Source organism: Dreissena polymorpha, chromosome 1 (genome assembly GCF_020536995.1).
Source record: "Dreissena polymorpha isolate Duluth1 chromosome 1, UMN_Dpol_1.0, whole genome shotgun sequence".
Taxonomy (NCBI): Eukaryota; Metazoa; Mollusca; class Bivalvia; order Myida; family Dreissenidae; genus Dreissena; species Dreissena polymorpha.
Genome location: NC_068355.1, coordinates 103,674,088 through 103,691,169, shown reverse-complemented (window position 1 = coordinate 103,691,169; position 17,082 = coordinate 103,674,088). Strand labels below are relative to the sequence as shown.

Genomic DNA, 17,082 nt, shown 5'->3' with positions numbered 1-17,082 from the left:
CGCGTTTCAAACGCGCTTTATGGAATTCATGCATTTTTAGCTTATATATAAAGTCCGTGATAATTGGTTTGTATAATATGTAAATTTCATTGACTTTTACCAGCAAACTAATAAGTTATAGCGAAAATCCACGAACTTCTGGAACACCCCTCGTAGTTTAACGGTTAATAATACAAAGACGAATGCTTCGGTTATTGTAGGAAAATATGAACGTCACTATCGGCTCGGGGCGCTAATTTGTCTTTGCTGAATTTTATGAAATTCGGCTTTAATGTATAATTTTTCTTGCCTATTTTGTGTTATTGTAACATATTTTATCAATATATTACAATTAAACACATATAAAAAATCGTATATACCCGCTTTAAATAAGTGAAAATCTGAAATTTCATCACAAGCCTATAAAATTATGTATTAATAAGTTTGAAGAAGTAATTTCATTATTTCATGTTTATTTATTGGATCAATATGTGTATGTCATTAACACTTCTTAAAGATAAATAAATACATAAGTTGAATCTAACAAGTTCATTTACATCCTCTCTGTTGTAGCCCCCCCCCCCCCCCCCCCCCCCCCCGGGTGTCAATCCAAGGGTTTGAGGTTAATATATTGATTTGATTACGCAATTAGTCTCTTGAACTTGCCACAGAAATATCACCCAATAATTGGTAGTACAGCTAAACCTTTTATTTAATTAAAATATACATCAGTCTACTGTATATTGTGAAAATTGCACACTGGGTCAGAATGATTATTTTATACAGACTAAGCTGGTTTACACCATTTTAGAGCAAACTGAAATTATTTTTACTTGAGCCAGATCATGGACATTCTGATAATGGCATTCATTCATCACTCACATAGAAATGTTATGGGCAGTTATTGTCTCTCCAAACATCATTTTCACGCCTATGTCCTCCATTGAGAAGACTGTACCTTTATCATTGTATGCAATGTCATTGACAATTTCATAGTCCTATATCTATGGAAAATTGTCTAAATAGAAAGACATCATCATATTTCATTCCATTTTTATAGAGGTTGTTTGCTCCATCTCTCTTCACTTTTACATATCTGTACTATGAGTAATCACTGACTAACTCTTGTGTAACCCTTTCCCTAATATTCTCTCTTAACAGCCCAGCGGTGTGCAGAAACTAAGCTGCATGTGACCTTCAAACGACCTCCACAACCTAATAAATTTACTAGCAAACTTGGTTTCCATGGTTACTCAACTAACAACAACAACAACCCGCTCTTTAATAACCACAACCAGGACACCAGTGGTCCAACAAGTCTAGATGACATAACTAACAATATCTTTGACCGACTGATGCAAGATAAAAGTGATCAGTTACTGGCAAATTATTTTGACGACCTTGGAATTTTAGATTTTGATAATAAGTCTCCAAAGGTAAGGAAGGCGTATGTATACTAAACCAGATGTGTGTGCATGTAGATGAGATATGTGTAGCTTAGTACTGCTTGTAGTCTAACATTTAGTTGCTGCATGCTTTCAACTGACTTGGATGTGGATATTAAAACTTATAAGACTCAAGAAAACTTTTTTTAATTTTATGCCTCCATGTTCAAATAAAATTTGGAGGAGACATACAAAAAAATAGTGCATTTGACAAATTTTTACAAAATAGATTGTTGAATATAAAACAAGTAAGTGTTGCTTTAGAAATCTTCCCGGTGTTTGTCCATCAATTTGCCTTCTGGTTCTGTCAACATGTTTGGTACATCAGTCTCTTGATAGGTTTGTTTTTTTGTTGTTGTTTTTTAAACCTATTTATTTAAGCTCAATTGCATAACAAGCCTAAGGCTTATATGAAACGCTCTCGAGTCGGTTTCCTTGGTGTCTATGGGAGAGATCTAAAGAACGCTCCCAGAGGTGGGATCGAACCCGTGACCTCCCGATCGCTAGGTGGACACCATATCCACTACGCCACAGCGACCTTTGTTGTTTGTTTACATTAAAATAAAACTTTTGGAAATCTATGAAACAAATCTATCAGGTCAAATAAATTAATTGACTTAAGTGGATTTATCACACATCTAAAATCTTTTATATCAAAGATGTAAGATAATGATAAGTTTATCTTATCTGACATTTTCCAGCTTTATCTGAAGGAAGAATCCTGTTTCATTGACTGTAGTGGTCTTTCAAGTTTTAAGTGGTTGATAGATAGTTATTATGCCCCCCTTCCAAGAAGAGGGGGTATATTGCTTTGCTCATGTCGGTCAGTCGGTCGGTCCACCAGGTGGTTGTCAGACGATAACTCAAGAACCCTTAGGCCTAGGATCATGAAACTTCATAGGTACATTGATCATGACTCGCAGATGACCCCTATTGATTTTGAGGTCACTAGGTCAAAGGTCAAGGTCACGGTGACCCGAAATACTAAAATGGTTTCTGGATGATAACTCAAGAACGCATAGGCCTAGGATCATGAAACTTTATGGGTAGATTGATCATGACTAGCAGATGACCCCTAGTGATTTTGAGGTCACTAGGTCAAAGGTCAAGGTCACAGTGACCCGAAATAGTAAAATTGTTTCCGCATGATAACTCAAGAACGCATACGCCTAGGATCATGAAACTTCATGGGTAGATTGATCATTACTCGCAGATGACCTCTATTGATTTTGAGGTCACTAAGTCAAAGGTCAAGGTCACAGTGACCCGAAATAGAAAAAAAAAATTCGGATGATAACTCAAGAACGCATACATGTTTGTACGCCTAGGATCATGAAACTTCATAGGTAGATTGATCATGACTCGCAGATGACCCCTATTGATTTTGAGGTCACAAGGTCAAAGGTCAAGGTCACGGTGACCCGAAATAGTAAAATGATTTCTGGATGATAACTCAAGAACGCTTTTGCCTAGGATCATGACACTTCATAGGTACATTGATCGTGACTCGCAGATGACCCCTATTGATTTTCAGGTCACTAGGTCAAAGGTCAAGGTCACAGTGACAAAAAAAGATTTCACACGATGGCTGCCACTACAACGGACAGCCCATATGGGAGGCATGCATGTTTTACAAACAGCCCTTGTTTATAATTAAAGCCCGTTATTTATGTTAATATATATTCCTGAACAATTAAAGTTGCCTTTAACATGGTGTTAAATTTGTCCTCATTTTGTGTACTACATGTTTTTTTATCAGAATGTATTGTTATTTATTTTCCTTTTTGACCTTAATGAGAATTTTTCACTTGATAAAATATTGTTTATTTGGCTTTTGTGTTTTCTCATATAACGGCAATTGAATTTTTCACTTTCACTTCGCTTACAGACGTGTTCTTCCTTAGCAGTCTTTTTTGTTTTATATCTTGTTACTGAAATTTTGCCGGAGTGGTCTATTATAGTCAAATAATATTTACTCTTAAATTATCTGTATATTAGTACCTTACAGAGCACTTACTAGTATTTTGATTCACATAGTTTATTCCTTTTTAACTGGAGTTGTTTTTCTGTCAACATTCTTGTGAATATTTTCCTTCTTTCTTGGGCTCTGAGTGCAGTTAATGTTGTGACCTTAATGGGTGGATGGTTGTATTGAACCCTCATCAAGTTAAATGTTCATTTAATTAAGATGATGTGCAGAAGGCATGAGACAGTAACACTTGACCAAAGTAAAAGTCATACTTTAAGGTCAAAGGTTTGAACCGCCATTTTAGTGTCCTCTATGTATCTCCTATACCCTTGCAAGGATTTTTATAAAAAATGCCTAAAATATTCATTTCATTGAGAGGAAGTGAAGAAGGCATGAGTCAGTAACTCTGGGCCAAGGTGATAATTTGAGGTCAAAAGTTGAAGCCTTTATTTTCTTGTCTGTTTAATATATTATAAACCAATTGAAGGATTTTATTAAACTTGCCTAAAATGTTTAGGTTCTTAAAATGTGCAGAGGGCACAAGTCAGTTATTCCGACTCAAGATCAAGTTCATACTTCAAGGTAAGAAGAATGAGCCTCCATTGTCGAGTTGCTCAATTTTTGCTGTACATTTTAAGGTGTCCATAAAACTTTGAAACAATGATTTGGTCATTGAGATGAAACTTTCATACAATTATATGGTCATTGAGACAATGTGCAGAAGGCTTGAGTAAATCTTTCCACAAATCCTTCCTATTGTCTATCCCATTTTTATTGTGTTGCGCCTAACTCAGATAGTATTATTCGTGCTGGAATGATGAAACTTTAAAAAACAAGCAACTAGCATGTGATCTTTGCACATCTCTGTATGTTGGTGTCAAACAAAGTGAGAGTTATGGTCGCCTTTTTAGCAATTAAATTCATTTGTAATGCTCCTTGTAAGGTGGCATATAGCAGTCACACTGTTTGTCCATCCGTCCAGCATTCCGTTCACAGAGTGATTTTTTTTAACTCCGCCAGATATTTACCATATTGTTAATGAGTGAGTCTACCTACTTGACTTACAGAGTTCAAGTTCGAGTTTCATTCTGGTCCATTAATTTTTTACCAAGTGACATTAGTCAGCCTTGGACTTGAACAATTTTCTCTAAGATAGCTGCTGTGCGGCTATGTGCATTACGGGACATGTTCAGAAGTCATGAGTCAATCTGATTGAAGCTTAATAGAATCTCAGTCGGGACATAGCTGACTCTTCGAATTCCTTGTTTAAATTTAAATAGTGTTCATATTTGTCAGGTAAAAATGAAAGTAGTATTTGCATTATTTGATTAATTTCCTGAAATATTCAGGCTTTGAACAATTTCTTACCATGGGCAAACACTTTTAAATATATGTCCACTCGACTCTTAGTCTTTATTGAATTTGTTTACTTTTTTCCATTCTGTTTTTGGTGCAAGGCCTTTTTTCTAGTACTTTTTTCGTCTTTTGTTGGACTATACAAGAACAACACGTTCAGGTCATCGGGGTGCAATGTGCTCAGGGTGAGCCTCTGGGATTGCCTTTTGTCCTTAAGAACTTCTCTGTAAACATTTCATTCAAACGACATCTTCTAAACCACTGGTCAGATTTAAATAAACATCACAGGAATTAATCTTGGTCGAACTCTTTCAAAGTAAACCGTATTGTTCTAGTCTCTAGTTTATGTAGGTCAACAGAACTATGTATAGATGTTTAAAATGAAAACTTCAAAACTCTTCTCTGACACCACAAGGGTCATGTGTTTAATATTTGGTGTGTATTATCATATAAGGGTCCTATACTAAGTTTTTTCAAATCATGCCTGATGGGTCAAAACTGACCCTGCCCAGGGGTTACATGGTTTATATTCATTTATATAGGAAATAACTTTTAAAATCAGCTCTGAAACAGCACGAGTCAGGAGTTCAAAAGTTTTCCTTAACAGTGTTTGTTCAAATCATGCCCCTATGCTCAAAACTGGCCCTGCTCCTGGGGTGGCATGATTTATATAGACTTAATAGTAAACAACTGTTCACATCGTCCATGAATCAGTAAGGGCCATAGATTTATATAGACTTTTATAGTAAAAACTAAAAATCTTCCATGAAACAATAAGGATAACAGATTTAATATTTGGTTTGTAATGATGTACATTGCATAGTTTTCTACTAAGTTTGTTCAAATCATGGCTGCATGGGCAAACTGTCAACACCACAAGGTTAACACGTGTATTGTAAACAACCTTAAAAATCTACTCTGAAACCACAAATCAGAGATACATGTATTTGGTATTTTATATCATTTATTGGTCCTGTGTTATGTATAATGTTCACTTATGAAGTGAAATATTTTTTTAATCTTCGAAGAAACACATAAGCCAAGTGTTTTAGTATTTGGCATTTAACATCACATAATGGTCCTCTATGCCCCTGTGGTCAAAATGAGCCTTTCCTGGGGGTGTGGTGGTGGTATTGAATATATAGCATAATATACTTAAAAAGAATGTTCCCTTGAATCACAAAATACACTCACTGTTGATGTAGGTATGTGACATCTGATCGTAGCCTTTAGCAAAAATTGTTCAAAGTATTCCTCTGTATGCCTAACTGGCCATGTGCATTTAAATAGTTGAGCGATCTACGCCATCTTGGCCCTTTTGTCTTTAATTAGCTCAACAATTAATGGATATTTCCCTTGTTTGTGTAAGTATTCTTGTAACCCTTTCCTTTATATGATTTCTTCTCTGATGTAATACAAATGTTTAAAGAACTTACTTCTATTTTTAATCATTATATAAATTAAGATGAAATGTTAATTTAAACATAACAAGTTAAATGGTTCAAAGTTTTATATTGAGTCCCCTTCCAGTGTAACAAAATGGGTCAATAGACTTGGACTCAGTAAGGGGAGTAGGATTTTACCTTCCCTGAGGTGTTTCCATGATCATAGTGCCTCTTGAATATTCTGTACACATAAATACAGTTAAATTTACTTGTAATTATTATGTTATAATCATGTTTACATAGCGTTAAGTTTAAGTTTTTAATCTTCAGACAATGCTTGAGGCAGATGCCCAGGTATAAATACCTTTACCAGGTGTGATATCTCCCTGTAGGTAGTGATAGCAGAGTTGGGTCCAGGCTCAGTCTCAGCCCGCCTGCAAGACGTTGGGGAGCAGGTCAAGGGAACGGTACGGGAGCAGGTCAAGGGAACGGTACGGGAAGTCCCAGCCCGCCTGCAAGACGTTGGGGAGCAGGTCAAGGGAACGGTACAGGGTCCAGGCTCAGTCCCAGCCCGCCTGCAAGACGTTGGGGAGCAGGTCAAGGGAACGGTACGGGAGCAGGTCAAGGGAACGGTACGGGAAAATTGGAAGAAGGCTCGGGAGAAACTCTCAGTGAAAAATACACACCAACGCCAACCTAGTTCAAGTGGTATGTGTGAGAGCTGTGGTATTGGTAAGAAATATGTTTCAACTAAGTGGTTTTTATTGGCTAAGAAATAGGGATTTGGTGTTCTAATACGATTTAAATGAGTTCATCTAAAAGACAAAACGTCATTCATCAAGTGATAAACAATAATAATTTTACTATGCTGTTCTCAAGATCAGGACTTCTTATTTGTTTTTATACTTTTGTTCTCTGTCTATATATAAATCAATAAAAATCATGTTAATTAACATTTATGGAAGTTTTCGACTTTTGACAATTTGGTGATGCTGGGCATAATTGCCAGGTCTGATACTTTCCAACAATTAGCCATGGTAAAATAGTTAACCAGTTTATTCTATCATACACATTGTTGTGCTCTCATACAGCTACACTTCTAGATCTTCTATCATACACATTGCTGTGCTCTTATACAGCTATACTTCTAGATCTTCTATCATACACATTGCTGTGCTCTTATACAGCTATACTTCTAGAGCTTCTATCATACACATTGTTGTGCTCTTATACAGCTATACTTCTAGATCTTCTAGCATACACATTGTTGTGCTCTTATACACCTATACTTCTAGAGCTTCTATCATACACATTGCTGTGCTCTTATACAGCTATACTTCTAGATCTTCTATCAAACACATTGCTGTGCTCTTATACAGCTATACTTCTAGATCTTCTATCATACACATTGTTGTGCTCTTATACACCTATACTTCTAGAGTTTTTATCATACACATTGTTGTGCTCTTATACAGCTATACTTCTAGATCTTCTATCATACACATTGTTGTGCTCTTATACAGCTATACTTCTAGAGCTTCTATCATACATTGTACACATTGTTGTGTGTTGTGCTCTCATACACCTATACGTCTAGATCTTTTTTCAAACACATTGTTGTGCTCTTATACAGCTATACTTCTAGATCTTCTATCATACACATTGTTGTTCTCTTATACAGCTATACTTCTAGAGCTATCATACACATTGTTGTGCTCTTATACACCTATACTTCTAGAGATTCTATCATACACATTGTTGTGCTCTTAAACATCAATACTTCTAGAGCTTTTATCATACACATTGCTGTGCTCTTATACAGCTATACTTCTAGATCTTCTATCATACACATTGTTGTGCTCTTAAACACCTATACTTCTAGAGCTTTTATCATACACATTGCTGTGCTCTTATACAGCTATACTGCTAGAGCTTCTATCATACACATTGTTGTGCTCTTATACACCTATACTTCTAGATCTTCTATCATACACATTGCTGTGCTCTTATACTGCTATACTGCTAGAGCTTCTATCATACACATTCTGTGCTCTTATACAGCTATACTTCTAGATCTTCTATCATACACATTGTTGTGCTCTTATACACCTATACTTCTAGAGCTTCTATCATACACATTGTTGTGCTCTTATACACCTATACTTCTAGATCTTCTATCATACACACTGTTATGCTCTTATACACCTATACTTCTAGAGCTTCTATCATACACATTGTTGTGCTCTTATACAGCTATACTTCTAGATCTTCTATCATACACATTGTTGTGCTCTTATACACCTATACTTCTAGAGCTTCTATCATACACATTGTTGTGCTCTTATACACCTATACTTCTAGATCTTTTATCATACACACTGTTATGCTCTTATACAGCTATACTGCTAGAGCTTCTATCATACACATTCTGTGCTCTTATACAGCTATACTGCTAGAGCTTCTATCATACACATTCTGTGCTCTTATACAGCTATACTTCTAGATCTTCTATCATACACATTGTTGTGCTCTCATACAGCTATACTTCTAGATCTTTTATCATACACATTGTTGTGCTCTTATACAGCTATACTTCTAGATCTTCTATCATACACATTGTTGTGCTCTTATACACCTATACTTCTAGAGTTTCTAGCATACACATTGTTGTGCTCTCATACAGCTATACTTCTGGAGCTTCTATCATACACATTGTTGTGCTCTTATACACCTATACTTCTAGAGTTTCTATCATACACATTGTTGTGGTCTTATACACCTATACTTCTAGAGTTTCGATCATACACATTGTTGTGCTCTCATACACCTATACTTCTATAGCTTCTATCATACACATTGTTGTGCTCTCATACACCTATACTTCTAGAGTTTCTATCATACACATTGTTGTGCTCTCATACACCTATACTTCTAGAGTTTCTATCATACGCATTGTTGTGCTCTTATACACCTATACTTCTAGAGTTTCTATCATACACATTGTTGTGCTCTCATACACCTATTCTTCTAGAGATTCTATCATACACATTGTTGTGCTCTCATACACCTATACTTCTAGAGTTTCGATCATACACATTGTTGTGCTCTCATACACCTATACTTCTATAGCTTCTATCATACACATTGTTGTGCTCTCATACACCTATACTTCTAGAGTTTCTATCATACACATTGTTGTGCCGTATACACCTATGCTTCTAGAGTTTCTATCATACACATTGCTGTGCTCTGATACAGCTATACTTCTAGAGCTTCTATTATACATATTGTTGTGCTCTTATTCACCTATACTTCTAGAGTTTCTATCATACACATTGTTGTGCTCTTATACACCTATACTTCTAGATCTTCTATCAAACACATTGTTGTGCTCTCATACACCTATACTTCTAGATGTTCAATCATACACATTGTTGTGCTCTTGTACAGCTATACTTCTAGATCTTCTATCATACACATTGTTGTGCTCTTATACACCTATACTTCTAGAGATTCTATCATACACATTGTTGTTCTCTCATACAGCTATACTTCTAGAGTTTTTATCATACACATTGTTGTGCTCTCATACAGCTATACTTCTAGATCTTCTATCATACACATTGTTGTGCTCTTATACACCTATACTTCTAGAGATTCTATCATACACATTGTTGTGCTCTTATACAGCTATACTTCTAGATCTTCTATCATACACATTTTTGTGCTCTCATACAGCTATACTTCTAGAGATTCTATCATACACATTGCTGTGCTCTTATACACCTATACTTCGAGATCTTCTATCATACACATTGCTGTGCTCTTATACACCTATACTTCTAGATCTTCTATCATACACATTGCTGTGCTCTTATACAGCTATACTTCTAGATCTTTTATCATACACATTGTTGTGCTCTTATACAGCTATACTTCTAGATCTTCTATCATACACATTGTTGTGCTCTTATACACCTATACTTCTAGAGCTTCTATCATACACATTGTTGTGCTCTTATACACCTATACTTCTAGATCTTCTATCATACACACTGTTATGCTCTTATACAGCTATACTGCTAGAGCTTCTATCATACACATTGTTGTGCTCTTATACAGCTATACTGCTAGAGCTTCTATCATACACATTCTGTGCTCTTATACAGCTATACTGCTAGAGCTTCTATCATACACATTCTGTGCTCTTATACAGCTATACTTCTAGATCTTCTATCATACACATTGTTGTGCTCTCATACAGCTATACTTCTAGATCTTTTATCATACACATTGTTGTGCTCTTATACAGCTATACTTCTAGATCTTCTATCATACACATTGTTGTGCTCTTATACACCTATACTTCTAGAGTTTCTAGCATACACATTGTTGTGCTCTCATACAGCTATACTTCTGGAGCTTCTATCATACACATTGTTGTGCTCTTCTACACCTATACTTCTAGAGTTTCTATCATACACATTGTTGTGGTCTTATACACCTATACTTCTAGAGTTTCGATCATACACATTGTTGTGCTCTCATACACCTATACTTCTATAGCTTCTATCATACACATTGTTGTGCTCTCATACACCTATACTTCTAGAGTTTCTATCATACACATTGTTGTGCTCTCATACACCTATACTTCTAGAGTTTCTATCATACACACTGTTGTGCTCTTATACACCTATACTTCTATAGCTTCTATCATACACATTGTTGTGCTCTTATACACCTATACTTCTAGAGTTTCTATCATACGCATTGTTGTGCTCTGATACAGCTATACTTCTAGAGTTTCTATCATACACATTGTTGTGCTCTCATACAGCTATATTTATAGAGTTTCAATCATACACATTGTTGTGCTCTCATACACCTATACTTCTAGAGTTTCTATCATACACATTGTTGTGCTCTCATACACCTATTCTTCTAGAGATTCTATCATACACATTGTTGTGCTCTCATACACCTATACTTCTAGAGTTTCGATCATACACATTGTTGTGCTCTCATACACCTATACTTCTATAGCTTCTATCATACACATTGTTGTGCTCTCATACACCTATACTTCTAGAGTTTCTATCATACACATTGTTGTGCCGTATACACCTATGCTTCTAGAGTTTCTATCATACACATTGCTGTGCTCTGATACAGCTATACTTCTAGAGCTTCTATTATACATATTGTTGTGCTCTTATTCACCTATACTTCTAGAGTTTCTATCATACACATTGTTGTGCTCTTATACACCTATACTTCTAGATCTTCTATCAAACACATTGTTGTGCTCTCATACACCTATACTTCTAGATGTTCAATCATACACATTGTTGTGCTCTTGTACAGCTATACTTCTAGATCTTCTATCATACACATTGTTGTGCTCTTATACACCTATACTTCTAGAGATTCTATCATACACATTGTTGTTCTCTCATACAGCTATACTTCTAGAGTTTTTATCGTACACATTGTTGTGCTCTCATACAGCTATACTGCTAGAGCTTCTATCATACACATTGTTGTGCTCTTATACAGCTATACTTCTAGAGCTTCTATCATACACATTGTTGTGCTCTCATACAGCTATACTTCTAGAGATTCTATCATACACATTGTTGTGCTCTTATACAGCTATACTTCTAGATCTTCTATCATACACATTGTTGTGCTCTTATACACTTATACTTCTAGAGATTCTATCATACACATTGTTGTGCTCTTATACAGCTATACTTCTAGATCTTCTATCATACACATTTTTGTGCTCTCATACACCTATACTTCTAGAGATTCTATCATACACATTGCTGTGCTCTTATACACCTATACTTCGAGATCTTCTATCATACACATTGCTGTGCTCTTATACACCTATACTTCTAGATCTTCTATCATACACATTGCTGTGCTCTTATACAGCTATACCTCTAGAGTTTCTATCATACACATTGTTGTGCTCTTATACAGCTATACTTCTGGAGCTTTTATCATACACATTGTTGTGCTCTTATACAGCTATACTTCTAGAGCTTCTATCTATCTACCTGTTTTGTTTTATTATATACTTGTTATGTTGTGTGTAAAAGAATGATTATGTTTCAGACGCTGCTGCTCTGAGTCAGACACCAAAGCGAGTCCCGGATGGGAATGTTCACGCCCCACATGGGCTCCTCTCACCGACATTAGAGCCCCAAGAACTCCTACGCACCATCATGGATGATCTCACCTTGAAGGCAAGTCGCGAGAAGACAGTCTCCCCCTCCACCAGGGATGGTAACCACAAGAAGAGCTCTTCGAGGGATTTAATGTCCGAAATTGATGATTACATTGAGAGTATTAATGAAAACTTTGCTGCTTATACTAGAGATAATGTCAAAACACCTAAGAAAAATGAGGCTAAAGCTGTTGTGGGAACACCAAAGTCAGCCATCAAGTCTACAGATAAAAGCTCAAGTCTGGATGAAGCAGACAGTTTTTTTGGTAGTTTCCCGGAGGAAGGTGATTTTTCTGACCCTCAAATGACGGAGAAGAGCTTAAAAGATATTGGCTTCAGCAACAGTCATAATAAATACCTGTCGAAGTCACGCAACTTTGTAAATCAGCGAACTAAAGCTCAATCTGTTAAACCCGAAAGTGTTCATATGTCAAGTGACATTTCTGACTGGTTTTCAACTGTACCCCAGGCATTCAACCAGTCATTTTTATTTGACAGTCCCCAGTCAAGTCCATATAGCAGCGACTCGTCTCTGGACAGAGAAAACAAGAGCAGACGTGTGTCGAGACCGCGCACCAACGTACCAGGGCATTCACGGCACACACAGCTCCACAGTCCAGTGACTGGTTCCTCTGAAGACAGCTTTCTGTCCACAGTGGACACAGATGGCCACGCTCTTCATCACTCTACACCCACCCCCCTGTCTAAATCAATGGTCTCTTCCTCTGCTATGTCATCAACCATGCTGGATAGTTCTTTAGATGTGAGGAACTCCATCTTGGGGTTTTCTCATACAGATGAAGTGACTTTTGTCTAAAATTGTGGACTGTCTCTACATAACTTTTAAGCAAAATATTTAATATGATGTTTAAAACATAAACCTTTAAATATACAACTTATCAAGTATATATATTCTCAGCTATTTAAGGTACTTGTTTCCAGTTTGTAGAACTGTCAATGTTTCCATTCTTTGTCACACATCAAAAAAATAAAAGAACACCTTTAATCAGAGTGTCCAATAACACTGATCACTTAGACTAATGCAGAAAATTCAGCTTCGTTTATGAATGATAATCATTTGAAATTGATAAAATCATCAGGCATTACCGACACAAAATGATTTGGAATGATAATGTTGTTTTTGTTAAATTGTGTTATTAAGTGAGGTATAAAATGTCTGTAACAATAGAACAGTTTGGATGACTGATTGGTTTAGTCAATAACCTTTTAATGCCAAAGACACTGGTTTAAGCCACGCTAGAGACTGTTTCCTCCTTTTTTAGCTCACCTGAGCACAATGTGCTCATGGTGAGCTTTTGTGATTGCCTTTTGTCCGTCGTACAGCGTCAACATTTGCCTTGTAAACACACTAGAGGTCACTTTTATTGTCCGATCTTCATGCAATTTGGTCAGAAGATTCCAATTTGGTTTCAGTTGGTTGAAAAACATGGCTGCCAGGGGGCAGGGCATTTTTCCTTTATATGGCCTTAGTAAAACCTTGTTTACACTCTAGAGGCAACATTTATTGTCTGATCGTCATGAAATTTGGTCAGAAGATTTGTACCAATGATATCTCGGACGAATTCCAAAATGGTTCCGGTTGGTTGAAAACATGGTCGCCAGTAAACCCTTGTTAACACTCTAGAGGCCATATTTATTGTCCAATCATCATGAAATATGGTCAGAAGATCCCCCCCCCCCCCCCCCCCCCTGTTGCTTGTAAAACATGGCTGCCAGGGGGCGGGGCATTTTTCCTAATATGGCTATATAGGCTTTAGTATTATCTAAAACTTTGAAGAGTATGGGCGGGTATATAGAAAAAAGGCTTAATGCATGTGCATAAAGTTTTGTCCAAGATTAGTCTGTGCAGGTGGTCAAGAAATGATTTTCATTTAGCGGGAACTTTCTTTAAACAGTAAAATTTCCAGGAAAGAGGAAAGTGTTGTGCGGACTGCACAGGCTAATCTGGCATGATACTATACGCATATGAATTAACCCCTGTTTTCACAAAAAAACAGTCCATAAACATGTCTTTTTTTCTGTAATGGTTTTTATGAATTTTAAAATCACTTATTTCTTTACTCATAGAAAAAACTGGAAGTTTTATGTTGCTGTCATAGCTTGCATTAAAACACATATTAACTAGCATAACACTTCCTAAAATATGTACTCACCCAGTAAGCAATAACACATTGAACCTTTGTATAACAGGGTACATATGCCTACCGGTACATTGTATTTTAATATTCAAAGAGTAGGTTTTATTTATTTTTTTCAGTTTTTATTACTTGATTATGTTTCTTTTGCACTTTTGTACTATTTGTATTGATCTTTGTTATGTTTTACATAATTTGCGATATTTTTAGTTCATGTGCATTTTATTGAAACTGTCATTAAAATGTTGCATCAATTGGAATATTTCTTCCTCTGTGAAATATCATGTGTGGCTCCTTTTAAGCAGTTTGATATGCAGAGTATTCAATTATAATAGGCATGCTAAAATCAATTCAGCTCGATCAGTTGTTTACAGAATCTAATAAATATGCATTGGTTGTGTAGAATGGATATACATATGAGCCGAGTCTTACGGAAATGGGTCTTATGCGGTATGCAGCCAGCATTGCTCCAGATCAGCGCAGCACTGCACAAATCATGTGCAACCTTGTATGTTATAGAGTCACCCACCCTGTATTGTTCTCAGATTACTGACAGGATAGACATGACACATAGGAATAAGACCCATTTTCGCATAATGCATTTTATTTCAAACCCTCTCAATTAGGTTGCGAATGGATACTTCAAGAACAACACTAGATAGGCAGCAGGATCCAAATAATGACAAGTTCAGTTTAATAACTAGCAATATGAAGTACAACATAGAATATTGAACATCAAATATTTTAATAGTCTGGATATTGCTTATACGTTGTTGAAAACTTCTTCTACCATTCTTTTTCTGGTGCACACATTTTACATGTGTAGACTCGCATTAAGTTATAAAAAACATTTGAATTACAACTTCTTGTGCTATATGAAGTAAAATTGACACTGTGCATCGTTTTAAACAGATAATAATATAGTTAAATATAAGAAATCAATATGAATTGTGTTCGTGAAGTCTGTCAGTTGCACAAGTAGATTAGTGAAACAAAGTCCTGATGTATTTACAATCGAGGTCGTATCATTAGTATAAATTTTAAAAGCACATAAACAATCAAAATGAACGAATATTTCGGAATATATTTCGAAAAATAAACTTTTGTTCCTAAAAGTAATAGCAAAAATTTCAACGCTAGATGTGGTATGGTACCAAATATAATGCGAAACAAAATGCTCCTTTGTGTGTGTCACAATATATTCCATGTGAATTTCCGGCTACGATACGGTTCTCATGAATTCTTCGTTCTTCCGACAGTAGACGTCTTCATGGCCTAGTGGTTAGGGCCACTGTTCACCATGCATAGAATTACATTAAAAGAGGTAACTGAGTAGAAAAATCGCCACTAAATCCGTGTTGGTATCGTTTTCACAAGGTAAAGCAAATATGATATATATGAACTAGTCAATATAGAATACAGATACGTACAATCAACTGACAATTGTCATGTCGTCGGAGTATCGGATTCCTTTTATGTTCAACAATATGCTAGAAAAGCTTTCCAAAACAGGTATAACACATGCACATACTTGAATTCACAATTATATTTTTGATGAGAGAAATCCGTGAGAATGACTGAACTCAAGAATAAGGTAGTTGTACAGATATCTCTGTCGATGTTACCCGACGAGCGCACTTCAATTATTGTCAACCAGACGCAGCGATCACAACATGAAACGGGGTTGCACTTTTATAACATATTGGTACTCCCCCGATACATCTAGTTCTCCGCATCTTCCTCATAAATTCACTTAGTGGAATGAAACCTAATACATATCATTACCTGCACGATTAAAAAGCTCGTCGAACTGTAAAACATGAAAAATAGTGCATGATGTCAATCCCCATGCACTCAAAAGAGATGCCCCCCCCCCCCCATCCCACCACACACACACTTTCATATTCTTCGTATTCCAAGCACATTTATTAAAACATTTCAACATTCGCTGGATGCACACAGAAATTAAGTTTTAAGTGTATTTTGAAATAAACATTGAATGCATCAGTTATATGATTCCCTCCAGGGCCGTACCCAGGAAATGTTGACTGGGGGGCCCAAACGGGGAGGGTGCGGGAGGGGTTGCCCCTCCAGAATAGATTTTTTTTATTAGGCACTGTTCAAGGTGAATTTTAATGCATATAGAAACATGTTGTGTTATAAATTTATGGATATATAACAAGTAAATCAGCACCTTTCTGAAGTCTAAAGCTTTAACCATTACGGGCCGTCCATAAAGTATGTCACGCTCCAGGTGGGGAGAGGGTGAGTAAGAAAGTGGCAGTTTGTGACATGGGGGAGGGGAGTCAGGCCATGTGTGATGTCACATATTTATAAAAAAAAATTGTATAATTTATTTATTATTTCTTTAGTAGAATTTAAAAATAATTTACAAAAATTTGTGAAACATTTGAATTAGTTTTATGTCAAAATAAGACGAATTGCGTATCTCCTGATTCTGTTGTTCGAATGTTTAATAGGCAACTTGGCTGGGCCGGCTTGTTCAATAGGCACAACCTCTACACAGATTTCAACGACGAAATAATTGGACTGT

The 17,082-nt window shown here is 36.2% G+C and overlaps 1 protein-coding gene across 10 annotated transcripts in view; it reads left to right on the top strand.

Annotated features, from left to right (window-relative positions):
- Positions 1–14,783, top strand: part of LOC127865164 (regulator of G-protein signaling loco-like) — a 124,361-nt gene extending 109,578 nt beyond the window's left edge. For 9 of the 10 annotated variants that reach the window (XM_052405083.1, XM_052405082.1, XM_052405091.1 and 6 more), the window contains 3 exons: positions 1,141–1,415; positions 6,527–6,866; positions 12,261–14,783. In XM_052405083.1, the coding sequence (XP_052261043.1) occupies positions 1,141–1,415; positions 6,527–6,866; positions 12,261–13,189 (1,544 nt within the window). In that variant the 3' untranslated portion in view covers positions 13,190–14,783. The remainder of the gene's footprint in view (positions 1–1,140; positions 1,416–6,526; positions 6,867–12,260) is intronic. The other variant, XM_052405084.1, reaches the window with a different exon arrangement.
- The last annotated feature ends 2,299 nt before the right edge of the window (positions 14,784–17,082 follow it).